This window comes from Alternaria postmessia, assembly GCF_024291825.1.
Source record: "Alternaria postmessia strain BMP 2775 chromosome Unknown scaffold_24, whole genome shotgun sequence".
Classification (NCBI taxonomy): Eukaryota; Fungi; Ascomycota; class Dothideomycetes; order Pleosporales; family Pleosporaceae; genus Alternaria; species Alternaria postmessia.
Window position 1 is genome coordinate 281498 of NW_026260097.1, and position 16101 is coordinate 297598.

Genomic DNA, 16101 nt, shown 5'->3' on the forward strand with positions numbered 1-16101 from the left:
CATTTTCTAGCTGGTAAGTTGCCGTCGCTAGAAAATGTTTCAGGCCCTTCTTCGGTTTCGCAGAGTCAGGGCATACGTGTTATGGCGCAAGATAAGTCATCGTTGGCTCATCTCATCATCACTCAGAGCGTCTGTAGTAGGCGATTGGTGGGGGAGGTTGATGCGGCGGGGCTAAGCAGTCTATCTTATCAGGGAAGCTGCGAGCTGGCGTGCATGGGGGATGGTCCCTTCACCTGCATCTCCCTATTGTGTATGTAAACCTCAGCGCCCCAGCCTAGATTCAGCCTCTGACACATCTTCGCTGCAATATATTTCTGCTGCCTCTCCCATATCTCCTGTTTCCTGCGTGTTTCAAACCCCTTTAGATAAGGCTAATCACGTCCTGTGCTACCGGTCTTGCGACTGATCATCCGCCGCCTGCAGTAGACGGCTTGTTTCGTTTAGCGTGTCCCTAGCGACGTCTGTGTGGACATCATAGGTACACCTGCCCGTAGGCCATCCCCCTCACACCGCTAGGGTAGTGGTCAACGTCGCAACGAGGCATGAAGCCAACAAGACGATAAGGAACACACTGCTCCTACCGCGACGCGTTTATACCACCCTATTACCTCGCAACATACCCTATCAATATATCAACTGTGCCACGTCCTCGCGCCTTGCCTAAGAGGACTTGACTCCTCTATCGCCACTACCACAACCTACGTCGCTGCCCAACTTAGACTACTACGCCATGGCGGCCATACAGCAACATCGACCGCAGGCCGGCCGACAGGTCTCCTACAATGCACCAGAACCCACCACCGAACCCGCGACGGCATTGTTACAGCCTGTACGAACATTGGATCAGTCAGAAGAATGGGTCCTCTTCTCCCCAGGTGCGCCTTCTGCTACCACTCGCACACATACCACCTCGACCGACCGAACGCCACGGACAGCTGGCCTGTCACGCTCCAGCGAGTTTGGCTCACTCGAGACTGCTGCGCAGTCTGAACAAGATGAAGAAGGTGGCTCGTTTCTTGGGACAGAAGAGGAGCTAGACAGCTTAGACGACGGGCTACACGCCTTCCATGAGCCATCTGAATATGGTGCGCCGTTGAGCAGACTACAAAGCAGGCTGCAGGAGAGCGGTGATACTGTACTACCGACCCATGATGGATTGGGCGAGTTCAAGCCGGACGCGACTATGCAGGAACACATGTGGCAGTTTGAGCGACAGCGGCGACGAGCACCCAGACGACGTTCCAGCGTGCAGCGGCACCTTTCCGTCCTCGATGACCACGAGGAGACCAACACAGAGCAGGAGAAGCGACAGCGCATCGAGAGATGGCGACTTGAGCAAAGCAAAGCATTATTGGAAGAGATCGAGAAGGAGACAAGGCGGAGGCGGCGAATGAGCATGGTCAGCAATGGAGCGAGTCGGGCTGATGCGCAAAAGGCGACAACGAGCACAAAACCACACACTGCGCAATCCGTGTCAGATGTGAGCGACTCTTCAGAGGAAGGCACCGAGAATCTCTCCTTCTGGCAACGGATCACGCGACGGGTCATCAGAGATCTTATCGGCCTGGATGAAGACACTCTTTCGGTCATCTTTGGAGAGGCTCTACCTGATGAGGCCGCAACGCCCACACCAGGATCGCCCGCCATCGAGTTCTCAGCAGACAAGGCTCTACAAGACGCAGGCATCGACGCGTCCCGTTTTTCCGATGATACCTGGCAGACAAAGCTGCTCGAAAGAGTAGCCCAGGAACTGGGATCGTTAGTCAATCAGCTTTCTGAGCATCCTGGAGCTTTCTCAACATACCAGCGAACACAATTAACACCAGAATACGCGGGTCTTACACCAGTGATATCCAACACGACAGTCGTATCTGAGCCCCTGTCTTCGATACCGAGTTCACAACCTACCACAACACCTTCCTCCGCTCACTTCGCACCTACCTTCCCCGCGCAAACCTCAAACACCTACAGCGAAGCATCACTATGGGGTATCGAAGAGGAGCCCACCGAAACCGATACTGAAGCAACGGCCTCCTCTCACATCCACAACCCTTCCGTTCCCACCACAACCATCGCTGATGACCTAGCCCGAGAGCGCGAGTACTGGGAACGCGAAATTGACGTAAAGATGATCTTCAACTTTCTCATGAAACGCTTCTCGTCGCGCCGACCCAGCATCTCCTCTTCGCAACCTGTTCTCCCACCCCAACCCATCCGTACCGCTAGCGCCCCTTCTACAGCTACAAACGACAACAATCTTAGTTCCGCCCACCGAGCAGCCATTATCCGCCAACACCACCCTTTGGTAAATCGGACGACGTCAGATAGTAGACTCCCCACGTCGTCCGCCCCTCACTCGAGGGAGTCGCGTCGCTTCGCTACTTACTACACACCTCCAGCCAGTGGCTTGAAGGACAAGACAAAGCTGAGGAGTAGCTCAAGCTGCGCTAGTCAGAGCACCAAGAAGAGCAAGAGGAGTAGCAATTCACAAAGGAATTACTGGGACCTTGGTGGTAGCGTAGGCAGTGGGAGTGTTGTCGGCTAGGTCGGCATACCTTGAAACTAGAGAGGAAGAAGAGACATGGTTGGACGATTGAACGGTCATCGTCATTTATCACTTTTTGGCATTAGAACGCACAGACGACATTACGCATAGCATGAGCATAGGTTATAGGAGTTGGATGGACGGGATACCGGCTTTGGATAAGCCACGACAAGCGCATTTCTACTCTTTCACTTTTGGGCATCAAATCAGAATACCAATATTTAGATGTTTTTCATTACTTTCTTGTATGTATAAATATATCTACTACTCTTCCTACAGCATGTCTCTGGTCCCGTCCTCGACGCGATGTCTGCTGCGGATGGGCCGATTGTCGGAGTGGATCATGAGTCGTAAGGTCACATGCCTACTTGGCAAGATAACATGGGACTCTCGCTTTCGATAGCAGTCCGAAACGGCTCATCTTGGGGTGCTCTGGTTTTATACCGACGATATGCGGAAAAGGATACCCAGGTATTACGAATTCACGCACCAAAGTCGCGTCATGATGCATTGTCCTTGTCCCGGACCCAGTGTTATCATGTAGCGCATAATCCCGCATCACGGCAGTTGGAATAAAGATTTTGTTGCGTCGATGAAGCGCTCTTGACTGCGCTGAAGGTTTGATCCTCCAGCACAGTCGAACTGGTTCTTGATTGATTTCTCCATTATCCTGCCGACCCCAGCCACCACCAATTCGCGCTTGTCGCACGAAATATCTCACGTACGTGTTGACAACGTACTGCGGCCCCATTGTTGAAGCTCTTTGTATCTACAGCCTGCCCTAGGCCGTCTCTATATGAAAAGGAAATCTGCAAATGAAACTTTTGGAAGATACAGAACGGGCTGGTATCATGGGGTATAAAAATGCCCTTGGACGCCGTTGAAACACTTGTTGAAAAGGCTCTTTACCCGCCTCCCAAAGATATGCAAATCTTTCTCATTCGCGATCCATGTCGTCGTTAAATCTTGATGTGCGATGAAGTTGATTCATGCGCACTGTATGCAAAAGGCATTAAAATTAGAGCTTGAGCTCCTTGGGCTTCTCCCAGGTGAACTCCTGGTTGGTGAAGTGACCGTTCTTAGCGGTCTGGAAGTAGATGGGGTTGATGAGGTTAAGCTCCTTGACAATGACACCGGGGCGGAGGTCGAAGTTGTTCTTGACAATCTCGACGAGCTCGTCCGAGGACTTGTCGGAGGTACCGTATGTCTCAACGAAGAGAGAGAGGGGCTCGGCGACACCGATAGCGTATGACAGCTGCACGAGTGCGCGGCGGGCCAGCTTGGCGTTCACGAGCGACTTGGCGATCCAGCGCGCAAGGTAGGCAGCGGAACGGTCGACCTTGGAGTAGTCCTTTCCGGAGAAAGCACCACCACCGTGGGCACCCCAACCACCGTAGGTGTCAACGATGATCTTACGTCCAGTAAGACCGGCGTCACCCTGGGGACCACCGATGATGAAAAGACCGGAAGGTTGGATCTGGTATCTGTCAGTGTACAGTCGTATTATGTTGTGTTTGTGGAGAACCTACGTGGTAGACGGTCTTGTCATCAAGCATCTTCTCGGGGATGACCTGCTTGATGATCTTCTCCTTGATCTCCTCACGGAGCTTCTCGGTAGTGATGTCCTCGCTGTGCTGGGCAGAGACGACGACGGTGTCAACACGGAGAGGGACGACGGCACCACCATCGTGGGCGTACTCGACAGTGACCTGAGTCTTGGTGTCGGGTCGCAGCCATGGCAGAGTACCATCCTTGCGGGCCTTGGTCATGGCCGAGTTCAGCTTGTGGGAGAGGAGGACGGTCAGAGGAAGGAGCTCGGGAGTCTCGTCGGTGGCATATCCGAACATGATACCCTGGTCACCAGCACCGAGCTTCTCGAGAGCCTCCTCGTAGTGGAGACCCTGAGCAATGTCGGGCGATTGCTGCTCAATGGCAACGAGGACGTTGCATGTCTTGTAGTCGAAGCCCTTCTCGGAGGAGTCGTAACCGATGTCCTTGATGGCACCACGAATGATCTTCTGGTAGTCGAGGTGGGCCTTGGTGGTAATCTCACCGAAGACCATGATCATACCGGTCTTGGCTGCGGTCTCGCAAGCGACCTTGGAGAGGGGGTCCTCCTTGAGGCAGGCATCGAGGATGGCGTCCGAGACTTGATCGCTGGAATACAGTCAGCGTCCGTGTTCAGCGGTGGAGAAAGTCGTGGTTTCAGGAAGTGGGGAACGCCGTCTATCACACCGAGCGATATACGTGTCTTATCGCTCTGAATAAGACGACCTCCGAAAGCAATTGAGAAAGAGAACAAGAAGATACGAACCAGATCTTATCCTACAGTTGTGGAGATGCGAAGTCAGTGTATGTCTCACACGCATTTCGTACAGTCATAACTCACCGGGTGACCCTCGCCAACCGACTCTGAGGTGAAGAGGAAGGTGCTCTGGATTTTGTGTTAGACTGATGCAATTCATCCTGGAGGGGTACATTAGACATACCTTGCCGTTTCCGTTAGGGACAGTCATTTTGGCGGTTGATTTCGAAGAGAAGTAGTTTACGACTTTCGACGGCGTTCTTATAGACGGAAGAATAAGTTGGTGAGGAAAGGAGGGGTCGACTTGGGGGAGTGGATGATTTATGCACGTCGCAGATTTGGCGTCGTTCAAATTGCCGAACCCTTCGAAAAAAGCTAAAATCACGCTATTCAAACCCAGGTACCTCCACGGTTGTTAGGCCCTATCAGCCCAGTCAAACCAATCAAACGGCCTCCCCACATCCCACGGACTCCCCCCATCTCACCGCCTCGGGCAGAACCCTTCGCTGAATTTGTGTAGCCGAATGACGCGCCGCATCATCTGAGAAACCATCCGCGAACATGTCTAAATATGGAACCCTGGTTATGGTATGTTAATCGCTCTTTCACGGGTATCATCGCAGACTAACAAGATTAGGGGCCAGCTGGTGAGAAATGTCCTTCTACGAATTATTCGCGAGACATACATTGACGTACCTTTAAGGCGCTGGCAAGTCGACCTTCTGTACAGCCCTCATCCAGCACCTCCAGAACAGCAAACGTCCATGCTTCTACGTGAACCTGGATCCCGCCGCCGAAGAATTCGCATTCGAGCCCGATCTAGATATCAAGGACCTGATCAGCCTGGAAGATGTCATGGAAGAGATGAGCTTGGGGCCCAACGGCGGCCTGATATACTGCTTCGAGTTCCTCATGGAAAACCTCGATTGGCTGACGGACCCGCTTGAGGAGGTTACTGAGGAGTACCTCATCGTGTTCGACATGCCAGGCCAGATCGAGTTGTACACCCACGTACCGATATTACCAAACCTGGTGAAGCATCTCATGACGGGTTCACTTAACATACGCATGTGCGCTGCCTACCTCCTCGAAGCGACCTTTGTCATCGACCGACCCAAGTTCTTCTCTGGCACACTCTCCGCCATGAGCGCCATGATGATGCTGGAAATGCCGCACATCAACATACTGAGCAAGATGGATCTGGTGAAGGGACAGATAGCGAAGCGCGACCTCAAACGATTCGTTGATGTCGATGCAGATTTGATCGAGGATGATCCGGCGCGCAAGAAGACAACACCCGAGGAAGAGAGGAAATACAGAGACCCAGCGTCGACCGAGAGCCTGATGAGCGGATCATCTTTCCATAAGCTGAATAAGGCTGTTGCCGAGCTTATTGATGGGTTCAGCATGGTCTCTTTTCTCAAGCTGGATGTCCAGGACGAGGACAGTCTGGGTGCTGTGCTAAGCTATATCGACGACGCTATCCAGTTCCACGAATCGCAGGAGCCCAAGGAGCCGAAAGACATGGAAGTAGAAGCCGACATGTGAGGAACTATAAGAGTGGCTGCGTTTGCATTGAAGGTGTTTTGGCTATGGAAGGCATATTTGGCATTTGAGGGCGTTCACGACTTTGAAAATATCGGGAATTACTTGGATGGGTCACGGACGACACGAGCAGAGATACGATACCCAATACACTCATACATATGACACATCACATCCATCTGTCATGCCACAGGGTACTAATCGGAAAAGGTCCAAGCCTAGAATTCTTTTTCTGTACTCGTATCTCTTCGGAGAAAGACACTTGCTTATGACCGTATTACGAACTATACAATGTCGTGACTCCACGGCCGCTTCAACGTACCGTACAGGTGGTAAGCCGACACAAAGCCTGAAGCTCGGGATTTGACCCTCATCTATGCATTTATATCCGAGTTATGACCTGACTTGGACCACCAGATAGCTGTTCCAGATTCTTCTTGGTCATTGTCCGGCAACTCGAGTTTTGTTCGGAGCCGCACGGCGTTTTCGCCCGAGAAGGGTGACTGAAGGACGCCACCCATGATCTTGTTCTGCAGCTCACAGACGTATGTCGTTGCGCATGAGTGCAGCTATCGAACACGCTCCCTTGTACCACGTCAGTTGTTCAATGCCAACTGAGATGTAGCATCCATGGTATTCATGGCTCAGGATATCAACATCTTGAGCTTGTGCCACATATCTTCACCTGCGCCGGCTCCTGTCTCCACTAGCCTGCTGCGCTGCCTGCTGAGCAGCCTCGTGCCCCAGCTCACTGCGTAATGCTTTAAGCTTAGCTTCTACCTCTTCCTTCTTCTTGGCCTCTTTGTCCAATTGCTTCTCCACGTCCTCCATCTTTTGCTTGAAGAAATCTTGTAGTGCCTGCTCTTGTTCCTGACTGAAGGGAACTTCATCGCCTCCCTTCTCTGGCAGTTGAGCGCTCCGCTCGCCATTGGGCAGGCCGCGCCTAAGTCTTCCGTTTGCGCCCAGCGATGCCTTCTTCGAGCCGCCCTTACCGGCAGGTATGAGGTAGTTCCACTGGTCTTCAGATGTGAGGGCGTCGAAGAGGGCTTCGGTGGGCTCGTTGAACTGCACAACTTCGAGAAATTCGGAGCGCACACAACCTGACCGTTCCTGCTCTGCTTGCATTTTGTCGTCACCATACTTTTCCAGCTGCAAGAAGTGTTGTCGGTATTGCGCCTTCTCGCCTGAGATAGGCTGGAAGTGCAGTCTTATGTCGATGTTGAAGCCTCCCCATCCTGTCTCGGTCACCTCAAACGGCGGCTTCTCGACCATGCGCAGCGGGTTTTCGTATGTGTTGAAAATCTTGAATGAGACTTTGTTGAGCCATGCTCTGATATCAGGATCGCCGTCGGGTACTCGCACGTATACGGTCCAGCGCTTGGTGTGGTCGTCTGGCACGCCCTTGGGGCGGTCGGGGTGGCCTACTGGGGGCAACTGCCAGGCTTCGGAACCGATTACTGCGTAAATGAGTATATATCCAGGCACATGAGCAGCGTCATGTCTTACTGAGGTTCCGGCTGATGCGCTTGTTCTGCCCATCATCAGTATGCGCGTACAGCTATATCAAAGCGGTCGACTTGCCTTGACGCGCTTGTTGGAGGCTGGCGCAGGCATTTTGGCGCAGTCGCGTGAATGTACTGCCAACAGGCACGATGTTATGCTATTCACAAAGAGAATATGCAAAGTGATTCGTGCAAGTGATGGTGTCGTGTATTTTGTCAAAGGTCAAACTACAATTCGCGCTGGTATGCAGGAACGGAAGCTAACAGCTGATCCTTGTCAGCCCCAGGCTCCACCTTATTTGCTCTGCCCGGTACCACCTCCCTTCGCGTCTCTTGTCCTCTCGTTGTACAACTTGTCTTGCTTTCCAGCATTCGGCTTGCCTTCGATCCTGTCCAACGAGTCTTCAATCAAGCCGATGTGACCGCGTAGTGTTCCTTCAATCTCGTCCATGCGCGCCTCCTGTTCCTCTTCCATGCGGTCCAGTTTCTTCTCCACCCGAGAGCCTGTAGCATCCAGATGTTAGAATCGAAAGATGACGACTTCACGATAGAAGGGAAACATGAAAGATGGCGTGATACCTAGATAAGTCGCAACGCCGGCTACTACGGTGAGGTTTGTGCCGACCAGAACGAGGTCGTTCTTGAAGAGGTTCCGGATTGCCTGCATAGTTCGATTGGCGGAGCTTGCTGTTGTCTGGATAGATGTAAGATGCAATACAGCAGACACAATATCGAATCGCATCTGGCCCTTTGACGGTTACTCGACACTAATATAAAGCATCATGACGACATCGACTTTCTTCTGATAGGTAGAATTTTGAGCGCGATGCGCATTACAACGCCAAAATGCCTTTAGCTGGTGCACATTGTCTGATACACAGATATATCTCATTGACAATGCATGTTTGATTATGAAGCGGCCCTGTATACAAGAAGCGGAAGTCTATAGCTCCTCCGCACAGATCCCTGCCTCGATCTTACGCGACGCGCGCGATGTGGAGTGACATCAGCACTCGAGCTTCCCATCACTTTCCTACCAAACAATTGTGTGACTCCAATTGCTCACCCACCAACCATCATATAGCACAACAATGGCCTCGACAACAGCCCAGGCTGTAAAGAAGAAACTCGTCGTATGCGGCGGCAATGGCTTCTTGGGTATGTAACCCAGAAAAACTCCCAGATGATTGGAGTAACAGCTCCATGCCAGCACATCAGCTAGCTAACATGGCACACAGGTAGCCGGATATGTAGAGCCGCAGCACATAGGGGCTGGAGCGTAACCTCAATCTCGTAGGCCTATTCTTTCCCTCTTTCGAATCATCCCGAGCCTTTGTTGACAAGATCCTAGGCGTTCAGGCACTCCACATTGGTCCTCCGTCTCTTCCTCACAAACACCACCGGACTGGTCAGACAAGGTGTCATGGCAAAAAGGCGACATCCTTGACCCCGAGTCGTATACCAAACACCTCGAAGGCGCAGATGCGGTGATACATAGCATGGGCATATTACTGGAAGCAGATTACAAAGGCGTTGTCAGTGGACGGGAGAGTCCCATCAAGGGTCTGCAACGGGCATTTAGCAAGACCAAGGCTGGAACCCAAAACCCGCTGACACGGAAGGAAGGGGAGAAGTTGCGGCCGCAGGAGAGTGATGGACAACTCACATACGAAATTATGAATCGCGACACTGGTATGATGCATTCTCTCAAAGTCCCTTATCAGTACATACAACTAACCATGCTGCGCAAACAGCCGTATCCCTAGCCAAAGAAGCCTCCACACGCAAAGTTCCGACCTACCTCTACATCTCCGCTGCAGCAGGCACACCCATCCTCCCAGCACGCTATATCACGACGAAACGCGAGGCCGAATCTCTCATCGCCTCCACCTTCCCTACCATGCGATCCATCTTCATTCGCGCGCCATTCATGTACGACAGTAGCCGCACATTCACCCTCCCCATTGCGGCAGCGGGCGGCGTAGCAGCCATGATAAACAGTGCAGTCGGAGGACGGTTGACGTGGCTAATGGGAGCAGGAGGCATCAAGCCTTTGAAAGCGGATTTGGTGGGTGAGGCGGTCGTGGAAGCACTGGAAGATGAGGAGGTCAGAGGGCCGGTCGAGGTACCAGAGATTGAGAAGCTGGGCACGAGAGCGTGGAGGAAGAACATGCTATGAAGTTAAACAAGACACTTCGCCAAATGGCGGAACAATTTTTGATTCTACCACTTTAAAAGCGGCAATCGCATCTATCTACCGTACCGGAGCAAAGTCCCAGTACTTGTGGTCTACACAGGCGTGCTACAACGAAGCTCTCTTTCTGAGCCAAGCTCAGAGGCTTATAGAACACACCGTAGTGTGTACCGCTACGGTAGTTTGTAATCCAAGATACGACTTGGAAAGAAAGGACTCGAAGCTTTCTGAATGACGACCACAATACTGCGGTGACCTGAGTTTGGCTGGGCTTCTCCTCTTCATGCTTCTCCCACCATCGCATGCGAGCAAGCGCATATACTTGCGCGCTGTAGGTGTTCCCTGCAATCGCTGAAAGACTCAAAGGTCGGTTGATATCCAAGCTCACTTCTTACGGCCACCGCCTTGACTGGTCAGTTTCTTCTTCATGTGTTTCGGCATCTTCTCCTTCCTCTTCTCCCGCTTCTCTTCCTTAACGGCCTTCTTGTGTGCGACCTTCTCGTCATGATCCACGTGTTTCTTTCCACGACTTGGGCCCTTTTCGAAGATACTTTGATCAACCTCAGACGAGCTACCATCATCCGAGCCATCGTCTGAATCCTCGCCTTCAGATTCGTTGTTAACGACTCTGTCAGCAAGGAGGGCTTGGTATGGAAGGTCGGAGCCAGCACCAGCATTGACAAGCTCAGCATCGCGTTCAATATCGTAGACTTGTTCGAGTGTCTGTGGGATATATTGGTTGCGGAAGACATCGTCGTCTTCCTCTTCCTTCTTCCTTTCCTCCTCGGTCAACGGCTTCTTGTTCAACAAGCTACGGATGCTGTCTTCCATCTGTGGTTGCTCTTGAACAGTCTTGGCACCTGATTCACTTGTGATGTAGGCATAAGCCTTGCGCTCACTAAGCGTTTCAACATTGCGTGAGCGGAAGAAATCAGATACGTTCTTGATATCCATACGCAAAAACTCGAGAGAGCGGGGATGGTCGTGTTCGACGGCTTGCGAGACATCGATGATCCATTGCTTGCCTTCGTGGTACAGGACGTTGTATTCGCTCAAGTCGGCATGGACGAGGCGACATGTCTGGTACATTATGCGCATGTAGGCCAGCATCTCGAGATAGAGACTGGTCCATTTTGCGTCTTCTTCCTCTGCTGTAAGACCCTCGAAGCGCACATCCTTTAGACGAGGCGCGGCCTTGCCCTTGCGGTCGCCCACAAAGCCCATGACAAGAACGTGGTTTCGCAGCGCATGAGCCATTGGTGACGGGATACCTGCATCGTGTATTCTGGCCAGATTCCTGCGCTCCTTGTCTGCCCACATCCGTACCATGGCACGGTTGTTGCTCTTGTTGTATCCCTGTCTGAAGCGGAACTCGCCTTCGACGTACTTGGCGCGGTCCTTGAAGACAAGGATGGACGTTTTGTATACCTTGACGGCGCGGTGGATGGACTCGGCATCATCATCCGTAGCTTCTACCATAGCATGGTAGACATTGGCTTCTTTTCCTGTGGAGATGACACCGTGAATCTCTGAGATTGCGCCGCGGTTTATGAGCTGGAGCAGGATCATCTGAGTCCTTCGGTCCAACACTTGTTCAGTTGTCGCGCGGTCTGCCTTGTCTTTGTTCCTTGCGTTGCCCCCCGACGCGCCCGTCATGTTCCCCGTGAGGCGAATCTTGCCGGCATGCTTTGATAGCGATGCGACTTGATCATCGATGGAGGCATTTGTGTTGGCTGAAGGCTTCTGTGGGTTCGACTTGGGCTTGTGATCGTCTGGTATGTTCGTATCGTTGAGCTTTCGCTGGCGGTTGTATGCTTTGGTAAAGTCGTGGTGGTCGCCCGATATCAGTTCAGGCACTATTTCATCGTCGTCATCAAATAAGTCGTCAATTTCGTTATCCTCATCGTTGGTTGTTGTCTCTGCCGGTGCAGATTCTTCGACTTGATCGACTTGGTTCGCTTGCTCGACTTGTTCGGGCTGTTGCGTTGGCAGCTCAACTCCTCCGTCGGTGGTGGCCATGGTTGGTTGTGTGGTATATTCTTTCGACGCAAAAAAAAAAAGTTAGGCAGGGTCTCGTCATGTGAATGATTCACGAATTTGCCCCACGAAGCCCACGAAGCCCCGCGGTTCTGCCCAAGGCGGTGAACTCCATCGAAAGACTAGCCGGTCTCGACGCGCGCTCTTCGTATTCACGCGCGTCTGCGGCGAGACGATTGCAACCGGTCCCAACCAAGGGATGTCACAAAACCCCTGAAAATGTGAGGTAACGCATCAACACCGAGCCAAGAATGGCACGTCGCTATCCGACCTGAGGTGATGTCATGCTCGGATGATCGACGACTACAGGATAAGATAGGAACGCGTATCGCTGCTCATCGCAATCTGGGGGGGGACTGTCAGTCTGTTCCACTTCGAGTGCGCAGCAACACAGCCACAGCGAACAGGCATGTCCAACTCAGCCCAAAGCAAAATAATTAGTGGCTTGTCAGAAGAAACACAGGCCAGGCACATCCTCGCTCTGATAGGCCTAGACGGAGTCGCCGTCATAACGGGCAAGGCGGCTGGACTATTCTGACACACCCTAGTCTCCACCGCCGGCTTGTGAAACACTTCAGGAGGGCCATCACGACCACTCAGGTCTGCGCAGCACCAGAATTGGACACACCATGGAAGGGCTGCTGATGCCGCATGGACTCGTCCCATGGTCGCTGTGCTTATCCCGGTGGGTACCGAGATTGCTTCGCAAACCATTTCGCGACTTTTAATAGTCGGAGCTCCTCTGGCACGCAGTATTGCTTTGCATTCTTTATCCGACCTTTTTATACCTCACACTCTCTCAGTCAGACGTCTGGACGCCAGGACGACCGCATTCATTACATTCCTTTTCCCAACACTCTCTTTGCAGAGCTTTACATTCTTTCACTACTACCGCACCGTACGCATTGTTGACATTGTGTCTTTGCGCGTGAACTTCCCATCACAGTAACGGGCTTTTCTGTGAAGACTACATTCTCTCGAGCTCAGAAGCCTTTCTTTTGCGCATTAGCAACTTGATCTCCGAACTTCTCAACCGCGTCCAAACTCAAGAAAATGCATTTCTCTACATACACTACGGCGAGCGTGCTGGCTGCTTTGGCCACAGCTCAGACCTTCACCGATTGCAACCCCATGGAGAAGAAGTGCCCCAACGACCCCGCCATGCCTCAGACCTGGGAAACAGACTTCACTGCTGGCAAGGATGCTATCAAGGGCTGGAAGCAGACAGCTGGAACTCTTAACTATGTACCCGAGGGTGCTGAATTTACTGTTGCCAAGAAGGGCGATGCCCCTACCATCGGATCCGAGGCCTATCTCCACTTTGGATACGTCGAAGTTGTCATGAAGGCAGCCCCTGGCGTTGGTATCATCTCCTCCATTGTTCTCCAGTCCGACAACTTGGATGAGGTTGACTGGGAATGGATTGGAGGTGTAGACAGCCGCGTCCAGCAAAACTACTTTGGAAAGGTATGAAAAGAAAGTCAACTGGTTTCATCTTTCGACTAACATGAGAATCAGGGCAACACTACTACCTATGATCGCATGATCGAGGCTGATGCTCCCAACAACCAAAACGAGTTCCACAAGTACGCTCTCAACTGGACTGCTGAGTCACTTACCTGGATCGTTGATGACAAGCCCACGCGTACTTTGAACTTTGCTGATGCCAATGGCGGCAAGAACTACCCGCAGACGCCTTGTAATGTGCGCCTTGGAAACTGGCCAGGTGGTGACTCCAAAGATGAAGGTACTCGCCAGTGGGCGGGTGGCAACGTCACTTACGACGATGCGCCCTTTACCATGACCGTCAAGTCGATCAAGGTTATCAACTACTCGCCCGGAAAGGAGTACGAGTGGACAGACAAGACTGGTGACTTCAAGTCTATCAAGGTCATCGATGCCGGTAACACAGAGGGTGCTCCTGTCAACTCTGTAGCTATCGAGGCCTCCGCTACTGCTCCTGCCGCTCCGCTCGAGTCTGGTGTCGACGCACCATCCGCTACTGGCGAGGCTGGAAACGGTTCTAACGCATCCACCACCTGCACTGAGAGCGAGCAGTCAGGTGCGACACCTGCCCCAGTTGACGGCGCTGCTGGCGGCAAGTCTGACTTCAACTACCCCACTGGTGGTGCAGCTGTTCCTCAAAAGTCAGGCAGCCCTGACTCTCCCTCTGGCGATTCTCCCTCTGGCAGCGATAACGGAGATGAGCCATGCGAGTGTGGCACTGCCACCGTTACCGTCACTGGTGCTCCTCCTGCTATCACTGACGCACCACCCGCCACTTTCTCGACTGAATACTCTGCCGTCCTCCCTTCGGATGTCGCTTCATCTGTTGCAGAGACACCATTGGCCAGCACTGCTCAGACACCTATTGTCACTTCTGCAGCACCTTCGTCTCCTCCCTACCCAACTGAGTCCGGCATTGAGATTGACACTAGGTCTGCACCTGGTGTCGTCGTACCCTCAGCGCCCACCGGTGCCCTACCCCAGCCATCTGGCAACGCCACCTTCTCTGCGCCCCCAGCAGAGTTCACTGGTGCTGCAAGCCACATGAAGGCCAGCGGTCTCGTCGGTGCTGTTGTAGGAGCTGTCTTGCTGGCCTTCTAGAGTCACTTGATAGAGTTTCGATAAGACGAAACGTTAGACTCGCATTGGGATTGTAGTGGGATTATGTTGGTGTAAATACTTTCAAGTGGCCAAGCGTTAGATACGCATGCCGCATTCATGGCGATGAAGAAATATTCTCGTCTTAACTTCTTTCTTCCTCCACTTCTTCGTCTTCTTTTTCTTTTCTCACGTAGACATTGCATAGCTATATGGATGGCACAAAACGGTACAAAATAGTACATAACGCTACATTGATGTCAATGAATGAAAACATCATCTTCAAATATGAAAACCTCATACATCTATGAATCCCATTTTGATATCACATTTTTGCCTTCGATCCCTTATTTTTGCTCCAATTCATGGCAATGCAGAGGAAAGCCTGGAAACTGTGCTCCGAGATGATCGAGTGTTCTTCAGCTCACTCCACGGCAATCATTCACTACCACCGTCCCATCCATGACCACTCACACGCCATTCAAATCTCCCTAACTACTACCACCCTACCCGGTATAAAAAGTTCATGCCGCCTTGCAGCATGCGATTCATCACCTATCACTTCCTGTCCATCGCGCCTTTTGCTGCTCTTCTGCAGATGACACCATTTCCTCTTCCTAACCCATCTCTTTGGTTTTGGTATCATGGATGTGGTTCGACAAGGACGGGGAACAACGACTAGCGACGGAATGAAGATGCTACGTAGAAGCTTTGTTCCGACGACCATGATACATGCACAGCATTTACAGAAGGGGATCTTGTACCATGCGCAGGTTTGTTCATGTCCTGACTCTGCTTCTTCGTGCGAAGTTTCGTGAGAGATCTCATGCTCATCCTCAGCGACGTACTCGGCTAGACGCGCAGATGGCGACTGCGGTATTCGTGCTGGTATCCGCGCTGCTTGCTTCACCGGCTTGTCCTGCTTTGCTTGTTTGCGCTGCTTGGCTCGTTTCTCATGCTTTGCCCGTCGTTTCCGTCGTTCCTTGTCGTCCTGCTTGTCCCAAATATCCCTCCTACCCCATCTCGTTCGCCGATGCATTCCCTCAAGTAATGAACCCGGGATGCAATGTAGATGTGCCGGGCGATTATAGGGATTGATGGGAGCATTTGGTGTGCTGAACGGTGTTGGCGTGACGGGCAGCAGGTAGGAGAATTCAGTATCTGGGCGACATGTTGGAGGTGACGTGGCAGTGTTGCGGCCTGAGAAACGCGCTTCGTGGTATAGCCTTGACTGGTTTGTGGCAGGGTGAGTTTGGTGTTGGATTTTCGGGGAGGCGGATGGTGATATAGTCTCAGCTTTGTACGCTCCTGCAGGAATATGGCGTCCAGACAATAGTTCTGCTTCCTCCTTGAACTTCACGACCGATCG

General features: G+C 52.2%; 8 protein-coding genes across 8 annotated transcripts; 4 read left to right on the forward strand and 4 right to left on the reverse strand.

Annotated features, from left to right (window-relative positions):
• Nucleotides 1-730: 730 nt before the first annotated feature.
• Nucleotides 731-2545, forward strand: J4E82_004916 (uncharacterized protein; the record flags this gene model as incomplete). Its single annotated transcript, XM_051731188.1, has 1 exon — nucleotides 731-2545. The coding sequence occupies one exon, from the start codon at nucleotides 731-733 to the stop codon at nucleotides 2543-2545; it is 1815 nt and encodes a 604-aa protein (XP_051589123.1).
• A 1018-nt stretch (nucleotides 2546-3563) lies between these two features.
• Nucleotides 3564-5061, reverse strand: J4E82_004917 (uncharacterized protein; the record flags this gene model as incomplete). The annotated part of the gene is made up of 5 exons (XM_051731189.1): nucleotides 3564-4022; nucleotides 4075-4702; nucleotides 4860-4870; nucleotides 4935-4979; nucleotides 5035-5061. The coding sequence occupies 5 exons, from the start codon at nucleotides 5059-5061 to the stop codon at nucleotides 3564-3566; spliced, it is 1170 nt and encodes a 389-aa protein (XP_051589124.1).
• A 350-nt stretch (nucleotides 5062-5411) lies between these two features.
• On the forward strand, nucleotides 5412-6398 carry J4E82_004918 (uncharacterized protein; the record flags this gene model as incomplete). The annotated part of the gene is made up of 3 exons (XM_051731190.1): nucleotides 5412-5438; nucleotides 5488-5497; nucleotides 5554-6398. 3 exons carry the CDS (start codon nucleotides 5412-5414, stop codon nucleotides 6396-6398), a joined length of 882 nt encoding a protein of 293 aa, XP_051589125.1.
• A 678-nt stretch (nucleotides 6399-7076) lies between these two features.
• Nucleotides 7077-8009, reverse strand: J4E82_004919 (uncharacterized protein; the record flags this gene model as incomplete). The annotated part of the gene is made up of 3 exons (XM_051731191.1): nucleotides 7077-7852; nucleotides 7902-7926; nucleotides 7983-8009. 3 exons carry the CDS (start codon nucleotides 8007-8009, stop codon nucleotides 7077-7079), a joined length of 828 nt encoding a protein of 275 aa, XP_051589126.1.
• Nucleotides 8010-8192: 183 nt separating this feature from the next.
• On the reverse strand, nucleotides 8193-8564 carry J4E82_004920 (uncharacterized protein; the record flags this gene model as incomplete). The annotated part of the gene is made up of 2 exons (XM_051731192.1): nucleotides 8193-8401; nucleotides 8477-8564. 2 exons carry the CDS (start codon nucleotides 8562-8564, stop codon nucleotides 8193-8195), a joined length of 297 nt encoding a protein of 98 aa, XP_051589127.1.
• Nucleotides 8565-8988: 424 nt separating this feature from the next.
• On the forward strand, nucleotides 8989-10076 carry J4E82_004921 (uncharacterized protein; the record flags this gene model as incomplete). Its single annotated transcript, XM_051731193.1, has 4 exons — nucleotides 8989-9055; nucleotides 9136-9190; nucleotides 9249-9589; nucleotides 9652-10076. The coding sequence occupies 4 exons, from the start codon at nucleotides 8989-8991 to the stop codon at nucleotides 10074-10076; spliced, it is 888 nt and encodes a 295-aa protein (XP_051589128.1).
• A 399-nt stretch (nucleotides 10077-10475) lies between these two features.
• J4E82_004922 (uncharacterized protein) lies at nucleotides 10476-12110 on the reverse strand (the record flags this gene model as incomplete). Its single annotated transcript, XM_051731194.1, has 1 exon — nucleotides 10476-12110. One exon carries the CDS (start codon nucleotides 12108-12110, stop codon nucleotides 10476-10478), a length of 1635 nt encoding a protein of 544 aa, XP_051589129.1.
• A 1071-nt stretch (nucleotides 12111-13181) lies between these two features.
• J4E82_004923 (uncharacterized protein) lies at nucleotides 13182-14735 on the forward strand (the record flags this gene model as incomplete). Its single annotated transcript, XM_051731195.1, has 2 exons — nucleotides 13182-13595; nucleotides 13647-14735. The coding sequence occupies 2 exons, from the start codon at nucleotides 13182-13184 to the stop codon at nucleotides 14733-14735; spliced, it is 1503 nt and encodes a 500-aa protein (XP_051589130.1).
• Between the last annotated feature and the right edge of the window lie 1366 nt (nucleotides 14736-16101).